Raw genomic sequence first — 16,798 nt, 5'->3', positions numbered from 1 at the left:
GCAGTTGTTACATTCACATTTGTTTTTTGTTTTTAATATACATAGGTTTCCTTCCAGCTAGGACAGAACCACACTTTATTCCTACTCTTTTAAAGATATTCTTTATTGTGAAATGGAGCATCTATACAAAAGAATATATATATTTTAAAAATTCAGTGTTTAAAAATACCACCCAAGTTAAGAAATAGAATACAACCAGTGCCTTAGAAGTCTCTTTTTGTCTCTTCCCAATCATAGCTTCCTCTCTCAACCAGAGGTAACCAGTATCATGAAATTTATATTGATTATAGTTTTCTAATCTTTAAACAATACCTTTTTTCTTGTTTTGCTTTTTTTTTTTTTTTTTTTTTTTTGGAAGACAGAGTCTCACTGTATCACCAGGCTGGAGTGCAGTGGCGCGATCTCAGCTCACTGCAACCTCTGACTCGCTGGTTCAAGGGATTCTACTGCTTCAACCTCCCGAGTAGCTGGGATTACAGATGCCTGCCACCACCCTCAGCTAATTTTTGTATTTTTAGTAGAGATGGGGTTTTGCCATGTTGGCTAGGATGGTTTCGATCTCCTGACCTCATGGACCGCCTGCCTTGGCCTCCCAAAGTGCTAGGATTACAGGTGTAAGCCACCATACCCGGCCTGTTTTGCCTTTATGTAAGTGGAATAATATGTATGTAATTGTTTGACCCGTTGCTTTTTTCAACATAAATGCTTTAAAAATTCATCCTTTTGCTGCATGATGTGTATAAGTATAGTTCATTTATTTTAGATTGTATTCCATGCTGTGAATATAGCAGAATTTTCCTTTAAAAAAGATTGGAGGCCAGGCATGGTGGCTCACGCCTGTAATCCCAGCACTTTGGGAGGCCGAGGTGGGCGGATCATGAAGTCAGGAGTTTGAGATCAGCCTGACCAACATGGTGAAACCCCGTCTCTACTAAAAAATATATAAAAATTAGCCGGGTGTGGTGGCATGTGCCTGTAATCCCAGCTATTCAGGAGGCTGAGACAGGAGAATTGCTTGAACCTGGGAGGCAGAGGTTGCAGTAAGCCAAGATCGCATCACTGCACTCCAACCTGGGAGACAGAGCGAGACTGTCTCAAAAAAAAAAAAAAAAAGATTGGATATATAACTATAAAATCTCAGTGACATTCAACAATAAGCAAATATTTCTTATATGTTGGTGGGTTGGCTGGGACAGCTCTGATGATCTCAGCAGGGTTTGGAGCAAGGCTACAGGTTTGGTCCACATCTGTTCCATGTTTTTTTCTGGAACCAGCAAGAACCCAGGGCATGTTCTGCTGGCAGAAGTATTAATTTCTCAGAGGGTGAACAGAAATAAGCAATGCTTCTGTTAAGGCACACCGTCTCTTCTGCTCACGTTGCCTTAGTCAAGTCAAGCCACAGGACCATGTCCAACATCAGGTGGGAAAGTGTCCTCCCCCTGAGGAGGCTGGGAGTGATGTAGACTTGCTGAGCAGAAATCTAATTAGATATTTGGGTTGTTTTCAGTTTTTGACTATTTCAAACAGTGCTGCTGCTGTGAACATTTTGATTATGTCTCTTGTTGCACATACACAAGAGTTTCTTTAGGGTATGTGCCTAGGAGCCAAGCTGCTGGGTTGTACAGCATGAGCATTTTTAATTTTACTAGGTAATACCAAATACTTTCCAAGTGTTGTGCCTGTTCTGTCCACAATGGATTGGTGCTTCAATGTTGCACTGAACCAATATTACATTTATATTTTTTATATGTATGTAACACACAACTGAATGAATACTTTTAAAAGTATGCCTCACAATTTCACAGTGAACTCAGTTTGTTTTTGAACCTGCACTGCAGGATGGAAAGTACACTGTTCAGGCCACAGAACAAGGAGGCCAAGGTGGGAGAAATCACTTCAGGCCAGGAGTTCAAGACCAGGCTGGGTACCCTGTCTCTCTCTCTATATATATAAAAACATTAGCTAGGTATGGTGGCTTGTGCTACTCAGGAGGCTAAGGTGGGAAGTTCAAGACTATAGTGAGCTATCATGCTACTGCACTCCAGCCTCGGTGACAGTGAGACCCTGTCTCTTAAAAAAAAGAACAAAAGCAAGCTACAAAACAAAGTGCTGTTAAGTGCTGCTTATCTTTTTTTCAGTACTCAGAATCCACTAACTGTTTCAACTTGCGTTCACTTGGCAGGTTTGGTGCAAGTGCGAAAGTTGTGCATTTCCTGGGAAGAGTCAAACCATGGAATTATACTTACGATCCCAAAACAAAAAGTGTCAAAAGTGAGTCCCATGATCCCAACATGACTCATCCAGAGTTTCTTATCTTGTGGTGGAACATCTTTACCACCACCGTTTTACCTCTGCTTCAACAATTTGGCCTTGTCAAAGACACCTGCTCATACGTAAATGTGGTAGGTTCTGTTTCTTTTCTTTAGATCATTTAATGCTGCTTTTAAAACACTTGTTGTGTCAATAGAGATGGGGATTATTTAGCAGCATTTTAAACAGAGATACATAAAACTTTGTGGAAAGAAAACAGTATCGATCTTAGAGGGGAGAAACACTACCAGCAAAGAAGTAGCAGACATAAACTGTGTGGCAGATTTCTTTAGATCTGAGAACATAGTTTTTTAGAATTTTGTATATATACCCATATACTTTAACTCTAAAATGCTTAGCCCATTCTCCTCTGAAAAGATTTTGGGATTTATTCCTCAAGTAGTGTTCTATAAAAATAACACCCCATTGGATATTTTAGGAACCACAAACCTTTAGATGTATCTACTTTATATTTGCCATCTGCTTAGAAGAATGTGTTTTCAGTGAAAACCACAATATGAACATACAGTAAATAACTGTTACATATTAAGATATAAGAGAACAGAATGGGTGAATTATAATCAGATAATCAGTTAATCACCTGGCTATAAGAGATTACATGGGAGATTATTCTCCTCTGTGGTATAGATTTTAGCCATTTCACTTACGAGCATTTACTAAAATATAGAAAGGAGAAAGCGAGAAAGAACTGACACTTGCATTCTTACTCTGAGTGCTTTATATGGATCATGACATATTTGTACAGCAGTGGTCCCCAATGTGTTTTCAGTGAAAATCACAATATGAACATCCAGTAAATAACTGTTAAGTAAGTTTTTTGGCACTAGACACTAGTTTTGTGGAAGACAATTTTTCCATGGACCAGTGTGGGGAATGGTTTCAGGATAAGGCTGTTCCACCTCAGATCATCGGCATTAGATTCTCAAAAGAGGCACACAAACTAGATCGTTTGCATGCACAGTTCACAATAGGGTTCACGCTTCTATGAGACTCTAATGCCACCACTGATCTGACAAGAGGCAGAGCTCAGGCGGTAATTCTTGCTTGCTTGCCACTCAACTTCTGCTGTGCAGCCCGGTTCCTAACAGGTCATGGACCACTACTGGTCTGTGGCCTGGGGGTTGGGGACCCCAGTCATACAGTACTTGACACCGTCTGGCACATAGTAAACGCTTAATGAAAGTTAGCTATTCTTATTTAACCCTTAAAACCACCATATTAAAGACTATTAGTAAGTACTGTTAAGTATATTAAGTATTAATATCTCCTTTTATAAGAACTGTTAATATTAATCTCTCCTTTTATAGAGAAATTAACTGAGGCTTAAAGAAGTTACATAACTTAGCTTAGTTATGTAACAGACTAGTCAAGTAGCAGAATGGGCCTCAAACCCAGGTCTGAGAGACTTATCCCTATGAAAATTTGAGATAGACCATGCTTAATAGTAATGATCTGCAGCCCAGAATTAAGATAGTACCTTTTTTTATGGCAGGGGAAGGGAGAGTTACACTTTAAATGCTAAACTATTTTAAGTTATGCCCAGTATACTTGGCTTGACCTCAGAGACGTCTCTTTTAGGATGTAAATTCACAGCCCCCCTGTTGTGAACAGAGGACTCTGGAATTGCGACTCTGTATCATTACCGTTGCCAAGTGCAAGGCAAAGGCAGGACTAATCCAATGTAACGACTTCCTTATGTTGCCTCAGCTATAATGCAATCCTGTACCCAAACACCTTAAAATTCTATTGTATTTAAATACATACCTATATGCTTACATATATATAGTAACAAAAACAGAGTCAAAATGTTTTTTCCACCATTTTCTCTGTTAAAAGCAATACTTGTTTGTATTCGTTTACCTTCCTTTTTCTCTGCTAAGATTTCTAGTACCTTTGCACCTTAGCACCTTTTGAAGGATAGCATTGGTATTCTTTTATGGTACATTTGAAGTTGATCACCTATCTATATGTAATGAGAATCAAATTTAATGTAGGCCAGGTCTGCTCTGTTTGTTGCACATTTACCCTGTTCCTTCTGCAACATGAGGGCTGAGAATTATGAACCAAGGAAAGGTGAAGATGGGAACTGAAAGTTGTTCAAAACTAAGCAAATTAACAGAAGCTACAAGAACAGATGATACTTGGTAATCCAAATGAAAGCTTGAATAAGCAGAGAAGTTTGGTACATAGTCTCAAACCAGTTTAACTTTCCTTATAATATTACAACTGTATGTGTTGCGGCTCTCTAGTTAGGTTCTTTCTGAAATGTAGCCTGTGGGGTATCATTTTGTTTAAGTTCTCAACCTTTCAGAGCCCACACAGATTGAGAATTTATCTTGAGACTTGTGTTCCCTTGTCCATCCATCTTACACTTTCTAATGAACTGTTTGCAGCTTTCAGACTTGGTCTATACACTGGCTTTCTCTTGTGGCTTCTGTAGAAAGGTATGCAGAACTTAAACATTAACCCTAATTACTTTGTTCTCCCAATGTTTTCACTGAGTCAAGAAGTCTTCATTTCGTTAGGAAAAAATCATATAATCTTTATATTTTTGTGTCTTTTTTGTTTGTTTCATGTAATACTTTTCAGTTTTTGCTGCTTTGCATGATGATTCATCCTGGCTTTTCTCACTGTCTTCAATATATTGCATTCTTTAAAATGGTTTGATTTTCAGCTCTCATAGAGTCAATTATGCTTTCCTTTCTAGGAAGATGTCTCAGGAGCCATATCACATCTGTCCCTTGGGGAGATCCCAGCTATGGCACAGCCTTTTGTGTCCTCGGAAGAACGGAAGGAACGGTGGGAACAAGGCCAGGCCGATTATATGGGAGCAGATTCCTTTGACAACATCAAGAGGAAACTTGACACTTACCTCCAGTAGAAACACTGCATTTTCCTGTGAACACATCCACTTCACAAGCCTTCTTTCTGATACTTAGTATCTAGAGCTGGGTTGAGAAAAGTCTGTTACAGTTGCTAGAGGTTTTCACTAAAACTTATCAGATGAGAGCTTTTTGTAGGACAAGAAGTGAGAACTGGGCAAAAGTTGTAAAGCAGCAATTCTGTTATATGGACAGTGTTCTGCTTTTTAATCCTATTTAGCTCGTTTCAGAAATTCTTACTTTTGTTGACTGCCAACATACGAAGGGAAACTCAATATTAAGCTGTTAAGATGGCTATATCATTTCTTAAAATCTGCAGAGCCTGGTTCTAAATCAGTCACTCCTTTCAGAAGCAGACATGGCATCTGTTCCTTGCTTACTTGTTGGTTGTGCCTACCTTTCACTAGACCTACATTTTAGAATTGCCCAGTGCTGCCAGAATGAGTGATTGTAATTCTGCTTTCAGGTAAAGATAGCCTATATTAACACTGCTGAGTGATTCATAAACTATCAACAAAAAGCATTAACCCATTTTATTTCCTGGTCTTAGTGTCTGAAGATGTTCACCAGTTTTCTAATGTACAGTAAGGCAGCATGCTAAAATGCTTTTGTTCAGTTCTGTATATTTGAAAATAGCAGTGTATTCTCTGATGGTTACCTGCAGTGGCACCCTGTATGGAAAATAAAGACTTATAGCCATATCTTGGTTGTTTAATTAAATTAAGGAATCTCACCACACACCCTTGAAAAAACCTATTAGGGAATTTTTCATAATTTTTGGAATTTGTCAGTTTTAAAAAACAGTGTAAAGCTTGACACTGGGATATATGCTTCAAAAACTGGTATCTATGATTTCAATCTAATTGTTTTTCTGTGATGGTGATGGATCTGATAGATCAGAACAAACTCAGATCAAACGTACATAGTGTCATCCATACCGTACCTCCCTAAATGGGTATTTAGCTATTTAGAATATTTTAACCTTGAAATCATTCATAACTGTCAGAATCAACACTGGGTCCAGTGCCTACTAGTGTTTTATCTATGATTTAAAATGATAGAATGGAAAAGCATATTTTATAAACCATTCTAGGTTGTAAGAGATGGCAAGCTAGAGAAGGGTAGGATCCAAGCTGACCTTTTAAAACCAAAATGAGTAGTCAAATGATTCTGTAGAAGAAAAAAAGGACAGTTAACCATGACAGGAAGAAACTTGAGAGGTTTGATTGGGCAGATGATGCATAGCTTTTGTGACCTAGCCTTCAAGTTCAGCCTCCTTATTCAGACTGATGTGAATTAATACACAACCATATAGACAGCTTAAGTCAAGAATGGTTGGGGCCACCTTGAAGGCTGTTACCATAGGAGCTCAAGAAGAATCTGAGGATTTACCTAGAATTATAGTAAATGAATAAGTGATTTCTGAAAATAAACTAGCTAATTGGACTGGTGAAGAATAAATCACTATTGATCTTCAAGTACAATGAACATTTACCAAAGATTTAAGTGCCTCCATGTGTCAGGTACTGTGGTACAAAGACTTCTCAAAATAATTTTGGCTAGTCAGAAGTCTTTCTGGCTTCCGAGTGCCTGGTTAAGACGAACAGAAACACAGTCTTCAGATTAAAAAAGGTCTTATTTTTATGGCCATTCAATATGCATTCAATGTTTTTTCTATGTACTACTGTTCATTCTTTTTTTTTTTTTTTTTTTTTTGATACAAAGACTCACTTTCTCACCAGGCTGGCTGGTGTGCAGTGGTGCAATCTCAGCTCAATGCAACCTCCTCCTCCCAGGTTCAAGCGATTCTCCTGCCTTACCATTCCCTGGTAGCTGAGACTACAGATGTGCACCACCATATGCCCAGCTAATTTTTGTATTTTTTTCAGTAGAGATGGGGTTTCACCATGTTGACCAGGATGGTCTTGATTTCTTGACCTTGTGATCCGCCCACCTCAGCCTCCCAAAGTGCTGGGACTACAGGCATGAGCCACCGAGCTTCAGTCTCTATTTTTTACACAGTAGCATATCAGAAAGCTCTAAGGTGAAAAGCTTATATAATTTCAAAATTTTTAATAAGTATTTAGTGAAGGCTATTAACTTTTGGAATCAGAAAGAATGACAGGCTTACCATAAGACATAGCATATAATGCTGTCAAGTTATTTGGCTAGAAAGTCATGGAACTAATAGATTCTTTTCCTTCTGTGATCTGTTTTAAGGTGAGGTATTAACTTTCATGTAAAGCTATACAAATACTGGGAAATCTTTTCTAGGGAGTCCAGAATACTAAGGGTTACTTAGTAAAATGTATAAAAAGGCAACAGTAACTCAAATTACAAGACATATTTGCAGAGGTGATCCACATATACTTACCGCTTGCAATGGTAGGTATGACCTTTGGTTTTAAGACAAACTTGCCCACAACAGAGGTCAAATCCATGCCTTTGGAGATTAGCTCCATGGTGGATGGAGCGATGGTTTATGCATAAAGTAAATGTTTACCTTAATTCTCCTTATGCCCATATTGTCCTGCTGTATAACACCTTTTGCAGATATTTTGAAGTTAATGTGTTAACTTGAGGTTAAACATTTGAGTTCTTTTTATGAGCCAAACATCAAATATGCCTTTATATTTTTAATGAATCTCATCCAAATGCTAATGCATCAACCTTGGCAAGTACTATAAATAAGAAAAAAAAAAAATACAGCAATGTCTTTGCTATTCCCCAAAACAAAGCATACACTGCCTAAGATAATTTTATTAGTACTAAACTGGTAATAAACTACATAGGATTAGTTTCTTGATTACTATTTCCAGTTCAAAAGCTGTAATTTTAAGAACAAAATGTACAATGATTCAGAGTGCTACCTGTGTATCTATAGGTACTATCACAACTCCTTTTTTTCTTCCAGATGAGGAAATTGATTGGAACCAATGTTTTTAGATCAAAGTATTTTAAATAACCACTCTGATTTCTGAACAAGAGTTTGACCCACTTAAACTGAGCACAATAAAGGTAGGATATAAGTACATTATTCTGTTACACTAATCTTCATGTACTCCCAATTAAAAAAGGAACACATAGAAATGTAAGAATTAATGAAATATTTTCTTTGAAGATAAACTCAAAATTATGGCACTGAGGAACATAATAAACATTTGAAATTTTTATTGATGTTTAAATTTAAAATCCAGTTTGAACCACAAAATTCAGTTTGAATCACAAGTGGTAATACAATGTCTTCAATATTTTTCTAAAGTTATTTTTCTATGTAATAATAAAACAACAGCATAGCATAATATGAAGTTTTCATTCCAGTGGCTTTTTTATATATCCTTCTTAGGAAGGACAAATTCAATTTTTTTAATTAAACTTTTCAAATTTAACAATATGTAATAGAACTGTACAAAACAAGACATTTTTTAAACAATCTGCCAAACTTATGAATGTTTTTAAAAACAACTTTGTAAATATCTGAGTAATGAAGCAAGCTGTCCTCCCTTTACCTTTGTAGTGAATTTGTAAAGCTTTGTCTTTGAAAGTAGGAAGAGTAGACTGTGTTGTCTTTTGCCGAAAACTGTTTATACTTAATCTCAGTGAAGTATTGTTATATGAAGAACCCATATTCTGATTAACTTGATTTTTTGTGTGTAATGCTTGATCTACCAGGTAACTTCCCTACTGCTCCTAATGCTAGCGGGGTAATCCCAAATTATTATTCCACCGTCATCCCTGAAAAAAGGTCTTGGTTTTGATGAAAAACAGCCCTTTCCTCACCTGCTACTGCCTCCAAAAGGGAACAGGAAGATACTAGCTGGCTAATTCACTTTTGAGCAAGAAAACAGGGCACAGGGAGGAAAGGACTTAGCTAGTGAGATTTGGCATATACCTTGAATGTGCACCCTATAACACAACATTGTCTCCAATCACATTTTTCTATCAAATCACTCCCAACACTCTAAAATCTCAAGTATTATTAAATCTGTACCATCAAACATGAAGCTTCTCTTGTTAATCTCTTCTTTCTTTGGATTAAAATTTCCCTTTGAAATAAAACCACCTACCTAGTCTGACTGCTAAATTTCTAGCTTGTTTATTTTAAATATGACTCAGGAGTCCCCCAGAATGCTGCAGCAACTAAGTTTGCTTATTAAAAAAAAGGTAAAAAAAAAAAAAAACAGAAAAAATAAACCTAATTATATAGATAGATGTAACGATGAATTACTGAAGTTGAAAATCAAATTCTGATTCTAAACACATAACCAATTTTTACATTCAGGATTAAGATGTCTTTAAAAGTTGAAACGACTTTGGAGATCATCCAGCCCAACTTCCATCCAGATATCACGCCTCTCACATATAGTAGTCTTCTGAATTATAAAAATTTATAGTTACTTCCAAAAAAAGCTACATAAATAAAAATTATTTATAGAAATATCTATTTAGCAGTTCCATAATTTAAAATATTCAAATCGAATTGGGTAGGATTGGTTTGCCTCTCACTCCCATAGACTACATTTACACCCTAGACACAGCAAGTTACATTTAAACAATGAATGTAGTACTACTTAACTAAAATGGAGAAACAGTACTCTTAACATAATCTCTAATTTTTTCATGAACATAAAACTCCAAGTCACTTATGTGAACTATATATCTCAATGTACGATAGAGAAAAAAAAAACTCTGCTAAACTGGACTTTGGTCTCTTTTAAGATTTGGTTCTAGAATGCAAATATGTTTTTTGAAAGCCCAATAAAATTAATTCTTTTATAGTTCATATATATTGTTTACAAGGACTACAAACACTGCATCACATACTGGAGGCTTTGGTGAATAACTAAGTGTCCAACATAGAAAATAACTATTTGGTCAAAAGTATAAAAGGTCTGACCTTATCTGAAATACGAAAAAGCTGAGTACTTGGAAGATATATGAAAATACTCAGCATAGATACTATGAAAAGCTGAATAACAAAGTAACATTTTTCTCAAAAAATTATTTTAGGCCACTGTATATAACGGAACTTATTGCTACTTGAAGTTTCATTAAAAATATGTTCATATATAGAAGAAATTGTGTCAGTAATACCTCTTCACTAATATAAAACAATATGCCCCTTTTAGAAAACATGTTCTCTAGATCTCATTTCTACAACTTTTTCTTATTTCCAAAACTTAAGTATCCAATCAAACTGACCTTACTAAAATCCCACAAATTATAAATCAATTAATGTTCTGATTTCGTTAATTTTAGCTTGTTTCATTTCATCAGCATTTGGTTTTTTAGTTCCAAAGGCTCCTGCTGCAAGTTCTCTCTTTTTGTTTTGTATTTTCAGCATATTTTCTTCAACAGAGTCCTTTACAATGAACTTTAAAAAGAAAAATAAAAAAGTTAAATTGGTTAGTTTTTAAAACTACGAAAACTAAATGAACTATTATTGAGTACTGAGAAGAATGAAGGAAGGATAAACAGGATAACAACACTGCGCACTAAAAATGGAAAAAGTTAAATTTTGAGATGAGAATGTTAGTCTACCATAAAATAACTTGTACTCTTCCAAGTGTTAATGTAGCTTTTGCGAATGTGCAATAATTAGAAAGTATTTATATCAGCTGGGCGTGATGGCTCACACCTGTAATCCCAGCACTTTGGGGGGGCCAAGGCAGGTGGATCACTTCAGACCAGGAGTTCAAGACCAGCCCAGCCAATATGGTAAAACCCCATCTCTACTAAAAATACAAAAGTTAGCCAAGCATGGTGGCATGCACCTGTAAACTCCTGACCTTGTGATCCACCCACCTCGGCCTCCCACAGTGCTGGGATTATAGTCATGAGCCATCACGCACGGCCAAAACCTTGATTTTAAAATACCCTAATTAAGCTAGTAATGAATGTCTCAACCTTACATATTTAATGTGAAACATAAAAGTATTCTCAACAAAAACAGAAACAAGTCAAGAATGATCACTATCTGCTACTACTTAACATTGTTTAAGAAGTCCCAATTACTGCAATATCTAAAGAAGCTGTATAATAAAATTTTACTGAAATACATAAAAGATCTACATAAATGGAGAAGAGATACTATGTTCCTGTATGGAAACATTCCTTATTTATAAAGAAAGACAGTTCTCAAAAGTAATAATTCAATAAATCTCAAACAAGATATCTTAAATGGGATTTTATAACCAAAATCTGAAGTTAAATTCAAGAATAAAAATACCCACCAATACAATTTTCAAAAAGGATAAACAGAACATTTTACCTTATCAGATATCAAAACTTACTTTAGGAAATCATAGTTATTATAAAAGTAATATTGCCCTAAGAAAAGGAAAAGAGATCAGTGGAACGGAATAGTCTAGAAAGATACCCAAGTAATATATACAAATTAATTTATGATAAAAGTGACATTTCATACTAGTAGGGAAAAAGTTGGAATTTTCAAAGAAAAAAAAAGATGTGATGTGACATAACAAATCATTCTTCATCTGAAAAAAGAGTAAACTTAGACTCATATCACAAATAAAATCTTCCAAAAGAACCAGAAGTAAATACAGAATAGTTGGAAAAGTGTGAAAATAAAGCCTTCTGTCCTAGGTAAGACCTTAAAACCTAAACATATAAAAAAGGCTGACGTTTTAAATCATAAAAATTTTAAAACTTTTTTATGACAAAAAAATGTAGTTTAAAGACAAGGAATAATATGGGATAAACCATTTCCAGCATACATTAAACAAAAGATTTAAAATCAGACTGTATCCGGGAGTCCTTTATACTATAAAATTGTACTATACCATAACTATGAGAACAGGACAGAAGATATAAATAATTCACAGAAAAAACATTAATGAACAAGATATGTGAAATATACTCAAGGTTTTAGGTAAATGCAAATTAGAACAGCACTTTTTTGGTCACGTAAGTATAAATTAGCCTGACTTTCATATATTATAATTCCTATTTTGAAACCAACTTAGTTAATAAAAATCCTAAATCCAGAATTCTAGTTTTCTTATCCCAAAGAAATACTTGCATCTATGCACAAAGATTTATATATAATAATGCTCATTAAGGCACTGTTTTTATTAGCAAAAAACGTAATGGGTTAAATACATTATGTTGTATCTATATGGTTTTGTAGGGTAGTCAAATTCGGAGAAAGTAGAATGGTAGTTGCCAGGGATTGGGGTGAGAGGAATGGGAAATTATTATTTAATGAATACACAGTTTCAGTTTGAGATGATGAAAAAGCTCTGGAGATGGGTGATTGTGATGGTTACACAACAACATGAATGTACTTAATGCATCTGAACTGAACGCTTCAAAATGGTAAATTTTATGTTTTACCACTATTTTAAAAAATGTGTTCACCTAAATGTACTTACAAAATAGTACAGTTTTAAAGGAAACAAATATGTTGTAGAACAATGAAGTATAATGCCACTTACCTTTCAAAGATGTTTTTAAGGAGATGTACACATAAATATAAATGTATATAACTATAGAGAAAGGGCCCTATTAATGGAGGAGGAAAAGTGTGACTTATATTTTGCTCTGCATAATTCTACTTCAATCATTATTATAATGTATTCATTCATTACTTGTTTAATTGTAAAAATCATATCAACCTAGTCTTAAAATAGTTGGTTTAAAAACTCACTTTTGTGATGATAACTTCTTGCTTCTGGCCAAGTCTATGGCATCTGTCAAAGCACTGATCTTCAGCAGCAGGATTCCAGGCCTAACAAGTACATGGATGAGTTGCTTTATTGCCCTGATCTATGAGTGTTCTGCATTTGTCCTTTCACTTCACTAGTATTCATGGATCATTTTCTGACTGAAAGTTTTCTGCCTGAAGTCAGATACTAACATCACAAATACCATGGGAGAAAAGTCCCATCTTCCCAATCATTATAATGATATATACTACTACTTGTAATACCTAATACAGGGCCTGACATATGTGTCAGCGCCCAAAATAAGTGTTTATTAATCAATTTCTGCTTTTTTTTTTCATTTTTAAAAGAATCTCTATGTGTATTTAACAGAGGAAAAAGTTTACATATCCTCTTAGATGACTGAATTTATATTAGAAGAGATATGTAGTTTTTGGGTCTATTTATAAAAAAGTTTTCTCCTCCTTTTCTGGTTTTCTTTCACTTTCCTCTGTTCATAAAATAAAAGTACAAAAAAGGGTTTCAAAAGTCAGAAGTCCTAAAAATTGTTTTTTTTTTGTTGATGCAGTTTTCTGTATCAGTATTTGATGTCAATTTGCCTTTAAAGCTGAACTAAAAAAGTACCATTAGCTAATTAACACAGACATGATAATGAGAACTGTCTTAAGCTAAATAATAAAACGGTGAAACAATGAAAAGGGAAGAATAACCAAAAAGATATAGAACTCTGGTAAGTGGTTTTTAAATAGTATTGTGAACTGTTTGGATAAGGATCATTAAATTTTAAATAAAAACTATGAAATGACTTTTTAAACTGAAAACGGTATTTTTGAGGAAAGGAACATTTATTTACACAGCAAAATAGCTGAAAATAGAAACAAAATCAGATGCTTATGTAGGATTATAATATGATTTATACTTAGGTTGATATTCTCTTCTTTTTAAAAAAAAAGGCTCTTGGAATATAGATAAAGGGAAGGTTTTGCTGTTTACTTGCTGTAATTTGAGTTTTAGGTTCTTTTCCAGTATGGAAATTTAGATTTAAGGATATACTTAGCCTATGATTTTCTAAAAGACAGATACCATATTTTGTGAATATTTTATATTTCACAATTAGATACATTTTAAAATCTTAATACCAAGAGACAATGCAAAAATATTTCTTTTTGTTACCTGTATTTTATCCAGGAACTTAATGACAAGCTGGCAATGCAAGTCTAGTAATGGCTACCAGAAATCTCATTTACTTCATCATTACATAAAACTGATAGCTTTCATTTTCACATGTAATTAAAGAAGAAATTAGCTTCACTAGAAGCTCACCATGAATATCAAAATATTACCCCAATTCTTATACAATGTTCATGAAAAGGTAAAAGAAAACTGGGCACAGTGGCATATGCCTATAATCCCAGCTACTCAAGAAGCTGCGGAGGGAGGATTGCTTGCTTGAGCTCAGGAGTTTGACACTAGCATGGACAAAAGTGGAAGACCCTGTCTCTTTAAAAAAAAAAAAAAAAAAAAAGGGTAAAAGACTTTCATGAGTCAATTATTGTTTTTATCAAATCATTATTTTTCTGGGACCTGACTTTTAAGTTAGAAACAACATTGGAAAGCTTAGTATGTTCAATGAAGAACACTCAACTTACTATAAAACTGCTAAAACATTCTGTAAATTTTTAAAAACTTAACAAATTTAGTCTCTGATCAACTTCATAATACTAATTATTTTGGTATTAACTTCTTTCGTGCTAAGATTATTAGCAAGAAAAATAAAATTTGGGATTTGTTCTAAAAATCAGCTTCTAGAATTATCACTGGGTTAGTTAATATTCAACAATCTATAGTTACAAATATCTTTGTATTATGGCCATAAAATACTGTAAAAAAGATTTAAAACTTCATCCACAGTACTAAGGCAAGAAAATACAACAAACCATATCATATCCATGACATTCACCCATGAAGGCCTAAGTATGATAACCCTAATTGTAATCTTACTGAGGTTACCCTAAGTCGAGGGAGGAAAAAAAAGCCTGAGTAAACTAGCCTCACCCGAATGAGTATAAAATTTATATCTCAGTAGAATTTCTGTATGTTAAAAATCTTCTGAGTTTCAGGCAACAAGCTAAAACCACAAAGTCTGAACGCACAGAAACAGCACATGGTTGCCTCTATCCCACTTAGTACCCAGTGCAAATTAGAAACTGAATTAGTCCGAGGTCCTTTCAGGCCAAACAGCCTCTTTGTACCTGTAGAAAAACATACTCCTATGTGAATGCAGGTCCAGGTCACACAGCTTGGTGAGTAAAGTTCAAAGTGAATTTTAGCTTCTGTTCTACCCTTATGCCTGTACTACGCAACCACAAGTGACTGCACTGTATTAGGCAGTAAAATGTACTCAGAACATTCCATTAATGATAATTTGTTTCTCAAATTGTGATCCAAGACCACCTAGTACCTGAATCACCTATGATATAAACTAAAAATGCAGCTTCCTGGGTATAATCCTAGAACTCCTAAGTCTCCAAAGCTGAATGCAAAAGAAATTCCATTTTACCTAATTCTTACGCACATTTAAGCTTAAGACCACTAGCACTATGATGGTAGTCATTTTGTCTATCTTGTTTAGATTCCCAGTACCTATAATACCCTGACACAAAGCAGAATCTCATTATTTGTTGGCTGAATGAACCACTACCCTAAAAAGCATTATGGTTAATAGAGACTTATTATCGAAAAAAAGTAGAACGGCATAGCATAATAGTACTTAAATAAATGGACTGTTATTCTGGTTTTGCCTGTTACTAACTGTGTGACATTGGGCACATTATTTACTTTTCTGTGGTTCAATTGCCTCTTCAGTAAAGCAGAAAACTGTTTCCCTTTTCTTTCAGAGATAGGTTCTTGCTCTCTTACCCAGACTGAAGTGCAGTGGCAGAAACATGGCTCACTGCAACTTCAACCTTGCAGGCTCAAGTGATCAATCTTCCTGTCTCAGCGCTGCAAGCAGCTGGGACTACAAGCACACACCACCACACCTGAGTAATTTTTTTGGTACTTTTTTTTGTAGAGGGCAGGTTTCGCCATGTTGCCCAGGCTGCTCTCAAACTCTTGAGCTCAGGCAATCCATTCACCTTTGCCTTCCAAAGTGCTGGGATTATAGGCAAGAGCCAAAACGCCTGGCCAAAACAGAGCATTTGATAATGGTATCTACCTCATAAGAATACTGTGAGGATTTCAGTAAAGTAGCTTAAGAGAAAGCTCTCAATCCACATTTACCAAGTTTTTGTTAACTGTTTTTAAAGTTGGCCTAAGAATTTTCACAGTTAATTATAACTATGAAGGTATTCACCATGTAGTTTTTTGTCTTATTTTTTTGAAAGAAGTACTAACATTCTGAAAAATATACAAAACTACTTACCGGATCCATTAAAAACACTCGAGAAGCTGCAGACAGATTCAAACCAACTCCACCTGCTTTTAAAGACAGAAGCATTATAGTTGGAGATCCTGCTTCAGTGTTTTGAAAACACTGAATTGACTCAACTCTTTTCTTTTGGGCCATGGAACCATCCAAACGGGTAAACACAAATCCAGAGGCTCTAATGGGGATAAGAAAAGACACAAGTAACAAACACTATTATAAAAATAAAACAAAGTTAATGCAAATCAACAGGAAGTTGGGGAAAAAAAGTAACTACAAATCTCCTTAGTAAATTCTTTCACTCATTTATTTTAACAAATGTTTACTGAGCACTTACTAATATGCTAGGCACTGCAGTCAGTCATTTTCTGATAATTTCAGCACTTAATCTTTAAAATCCTGTGCTGCCAGGAATATTCTCTATTGTGACTCTGAGTATCTTTTAGATAAAATGACTAAAACTGGCAAAACAA

At 35.0% G+C, this 16,798-nt stretch overlaps 2 protein-coding genes across 10 annotated transcripts in view; one reads left to right on the top strand and one right to left on the bottom strand.

The window, feature by feature from the left end:
* GYG1 (glycogenin 1) overlaps positions 1 to 5,911 on the top strand; it is a 36,115-nt gene extending 30,204 nt beyond the window's left edge. Inside the window, exons 6-8 of one of the 2 annotated variants that reach the window (XM_032263795.1) lie at positions 2,183 to 2,402; positions 4,725 to 4,775; positions 5,039 to 5,911. In XM_032263795.1, the coding sequence (XP_032119686.1) occupies positions 2,183 to 2,402; positions 4,725 to 4,775; positions 5,039 to 5,212 (445 nt within the window). In that variant the 3' untranslated portion in view covers positions 5,213 to 5,911. The remainder of the gene's footprint in view (positions 1 to 2,182; positions 2,403 to 4,724; positions 4,776 to 5,038) is intronic. The other variant, XM_032263802.1, reaches the window with a different exon arrangement.
* Positions 5,912 to 7,133: 1,222 nt separating this feature from the next.
* The window catches only part of HLTF (helicase like transcription factor), a 55,560-nt gene continuing 45,895 nt past the window's right edge, over positions 7,134 to 16,798 (bottom strand). For 4 of the 8 annotated variants that reach the window (XM_032263730.1, XM_032263764.1, XM_032263755.1 and 1 more), the window contains exons 23-25: positions 16,323 to 16,503; positions 12,883 to 12,963; positions 8,368 to 10,587 (exon numbers count right to left, since the gene is read on the bottom strand). In XM_032263730.1, coding sequence (XP_032119621.1) covers positions 10,435 to 10,587; positions 12,883 to 12,963; positions 16,323 to 16,503 — 415 coding nt within the window. In that variant the 3' untranslated portion in view covers positions 8,368 to 10,434. Of the gene's footprint in view, positions 7,895 to 8,367; positions 10,588 to 12,882; positions 12,964 to 16,322; positions 16,504 to 16,798 lie in introns of those variants that run through there. The other 4 variants (XM_032263740.1, XM_032263771.1, XM_032263749.1 and 1 more) reach the window with 3 other exon arrangements.

This window comes from Sapajus apella, unplaced genomic scaffold (genome assembly GCF_009761245.1).
Source record: "Sapajus apella isolate SASKATOON/1434 unplaced genomic scaffold, GSC_monkey_1.0 scaffold4, whole genome shotgun sequence".
NCBI classification, from domain to species: domain Eukaryota; kingdom Metazoa; phylum Chordata; class Mammalia; order Primates; family Cebidae; genus Sapajus; species Sapajus apella.
Note: the sequence above shows the minus strand (reverse complement) of the source record. Positions and strands in the feature narration are given on the sequence as shown.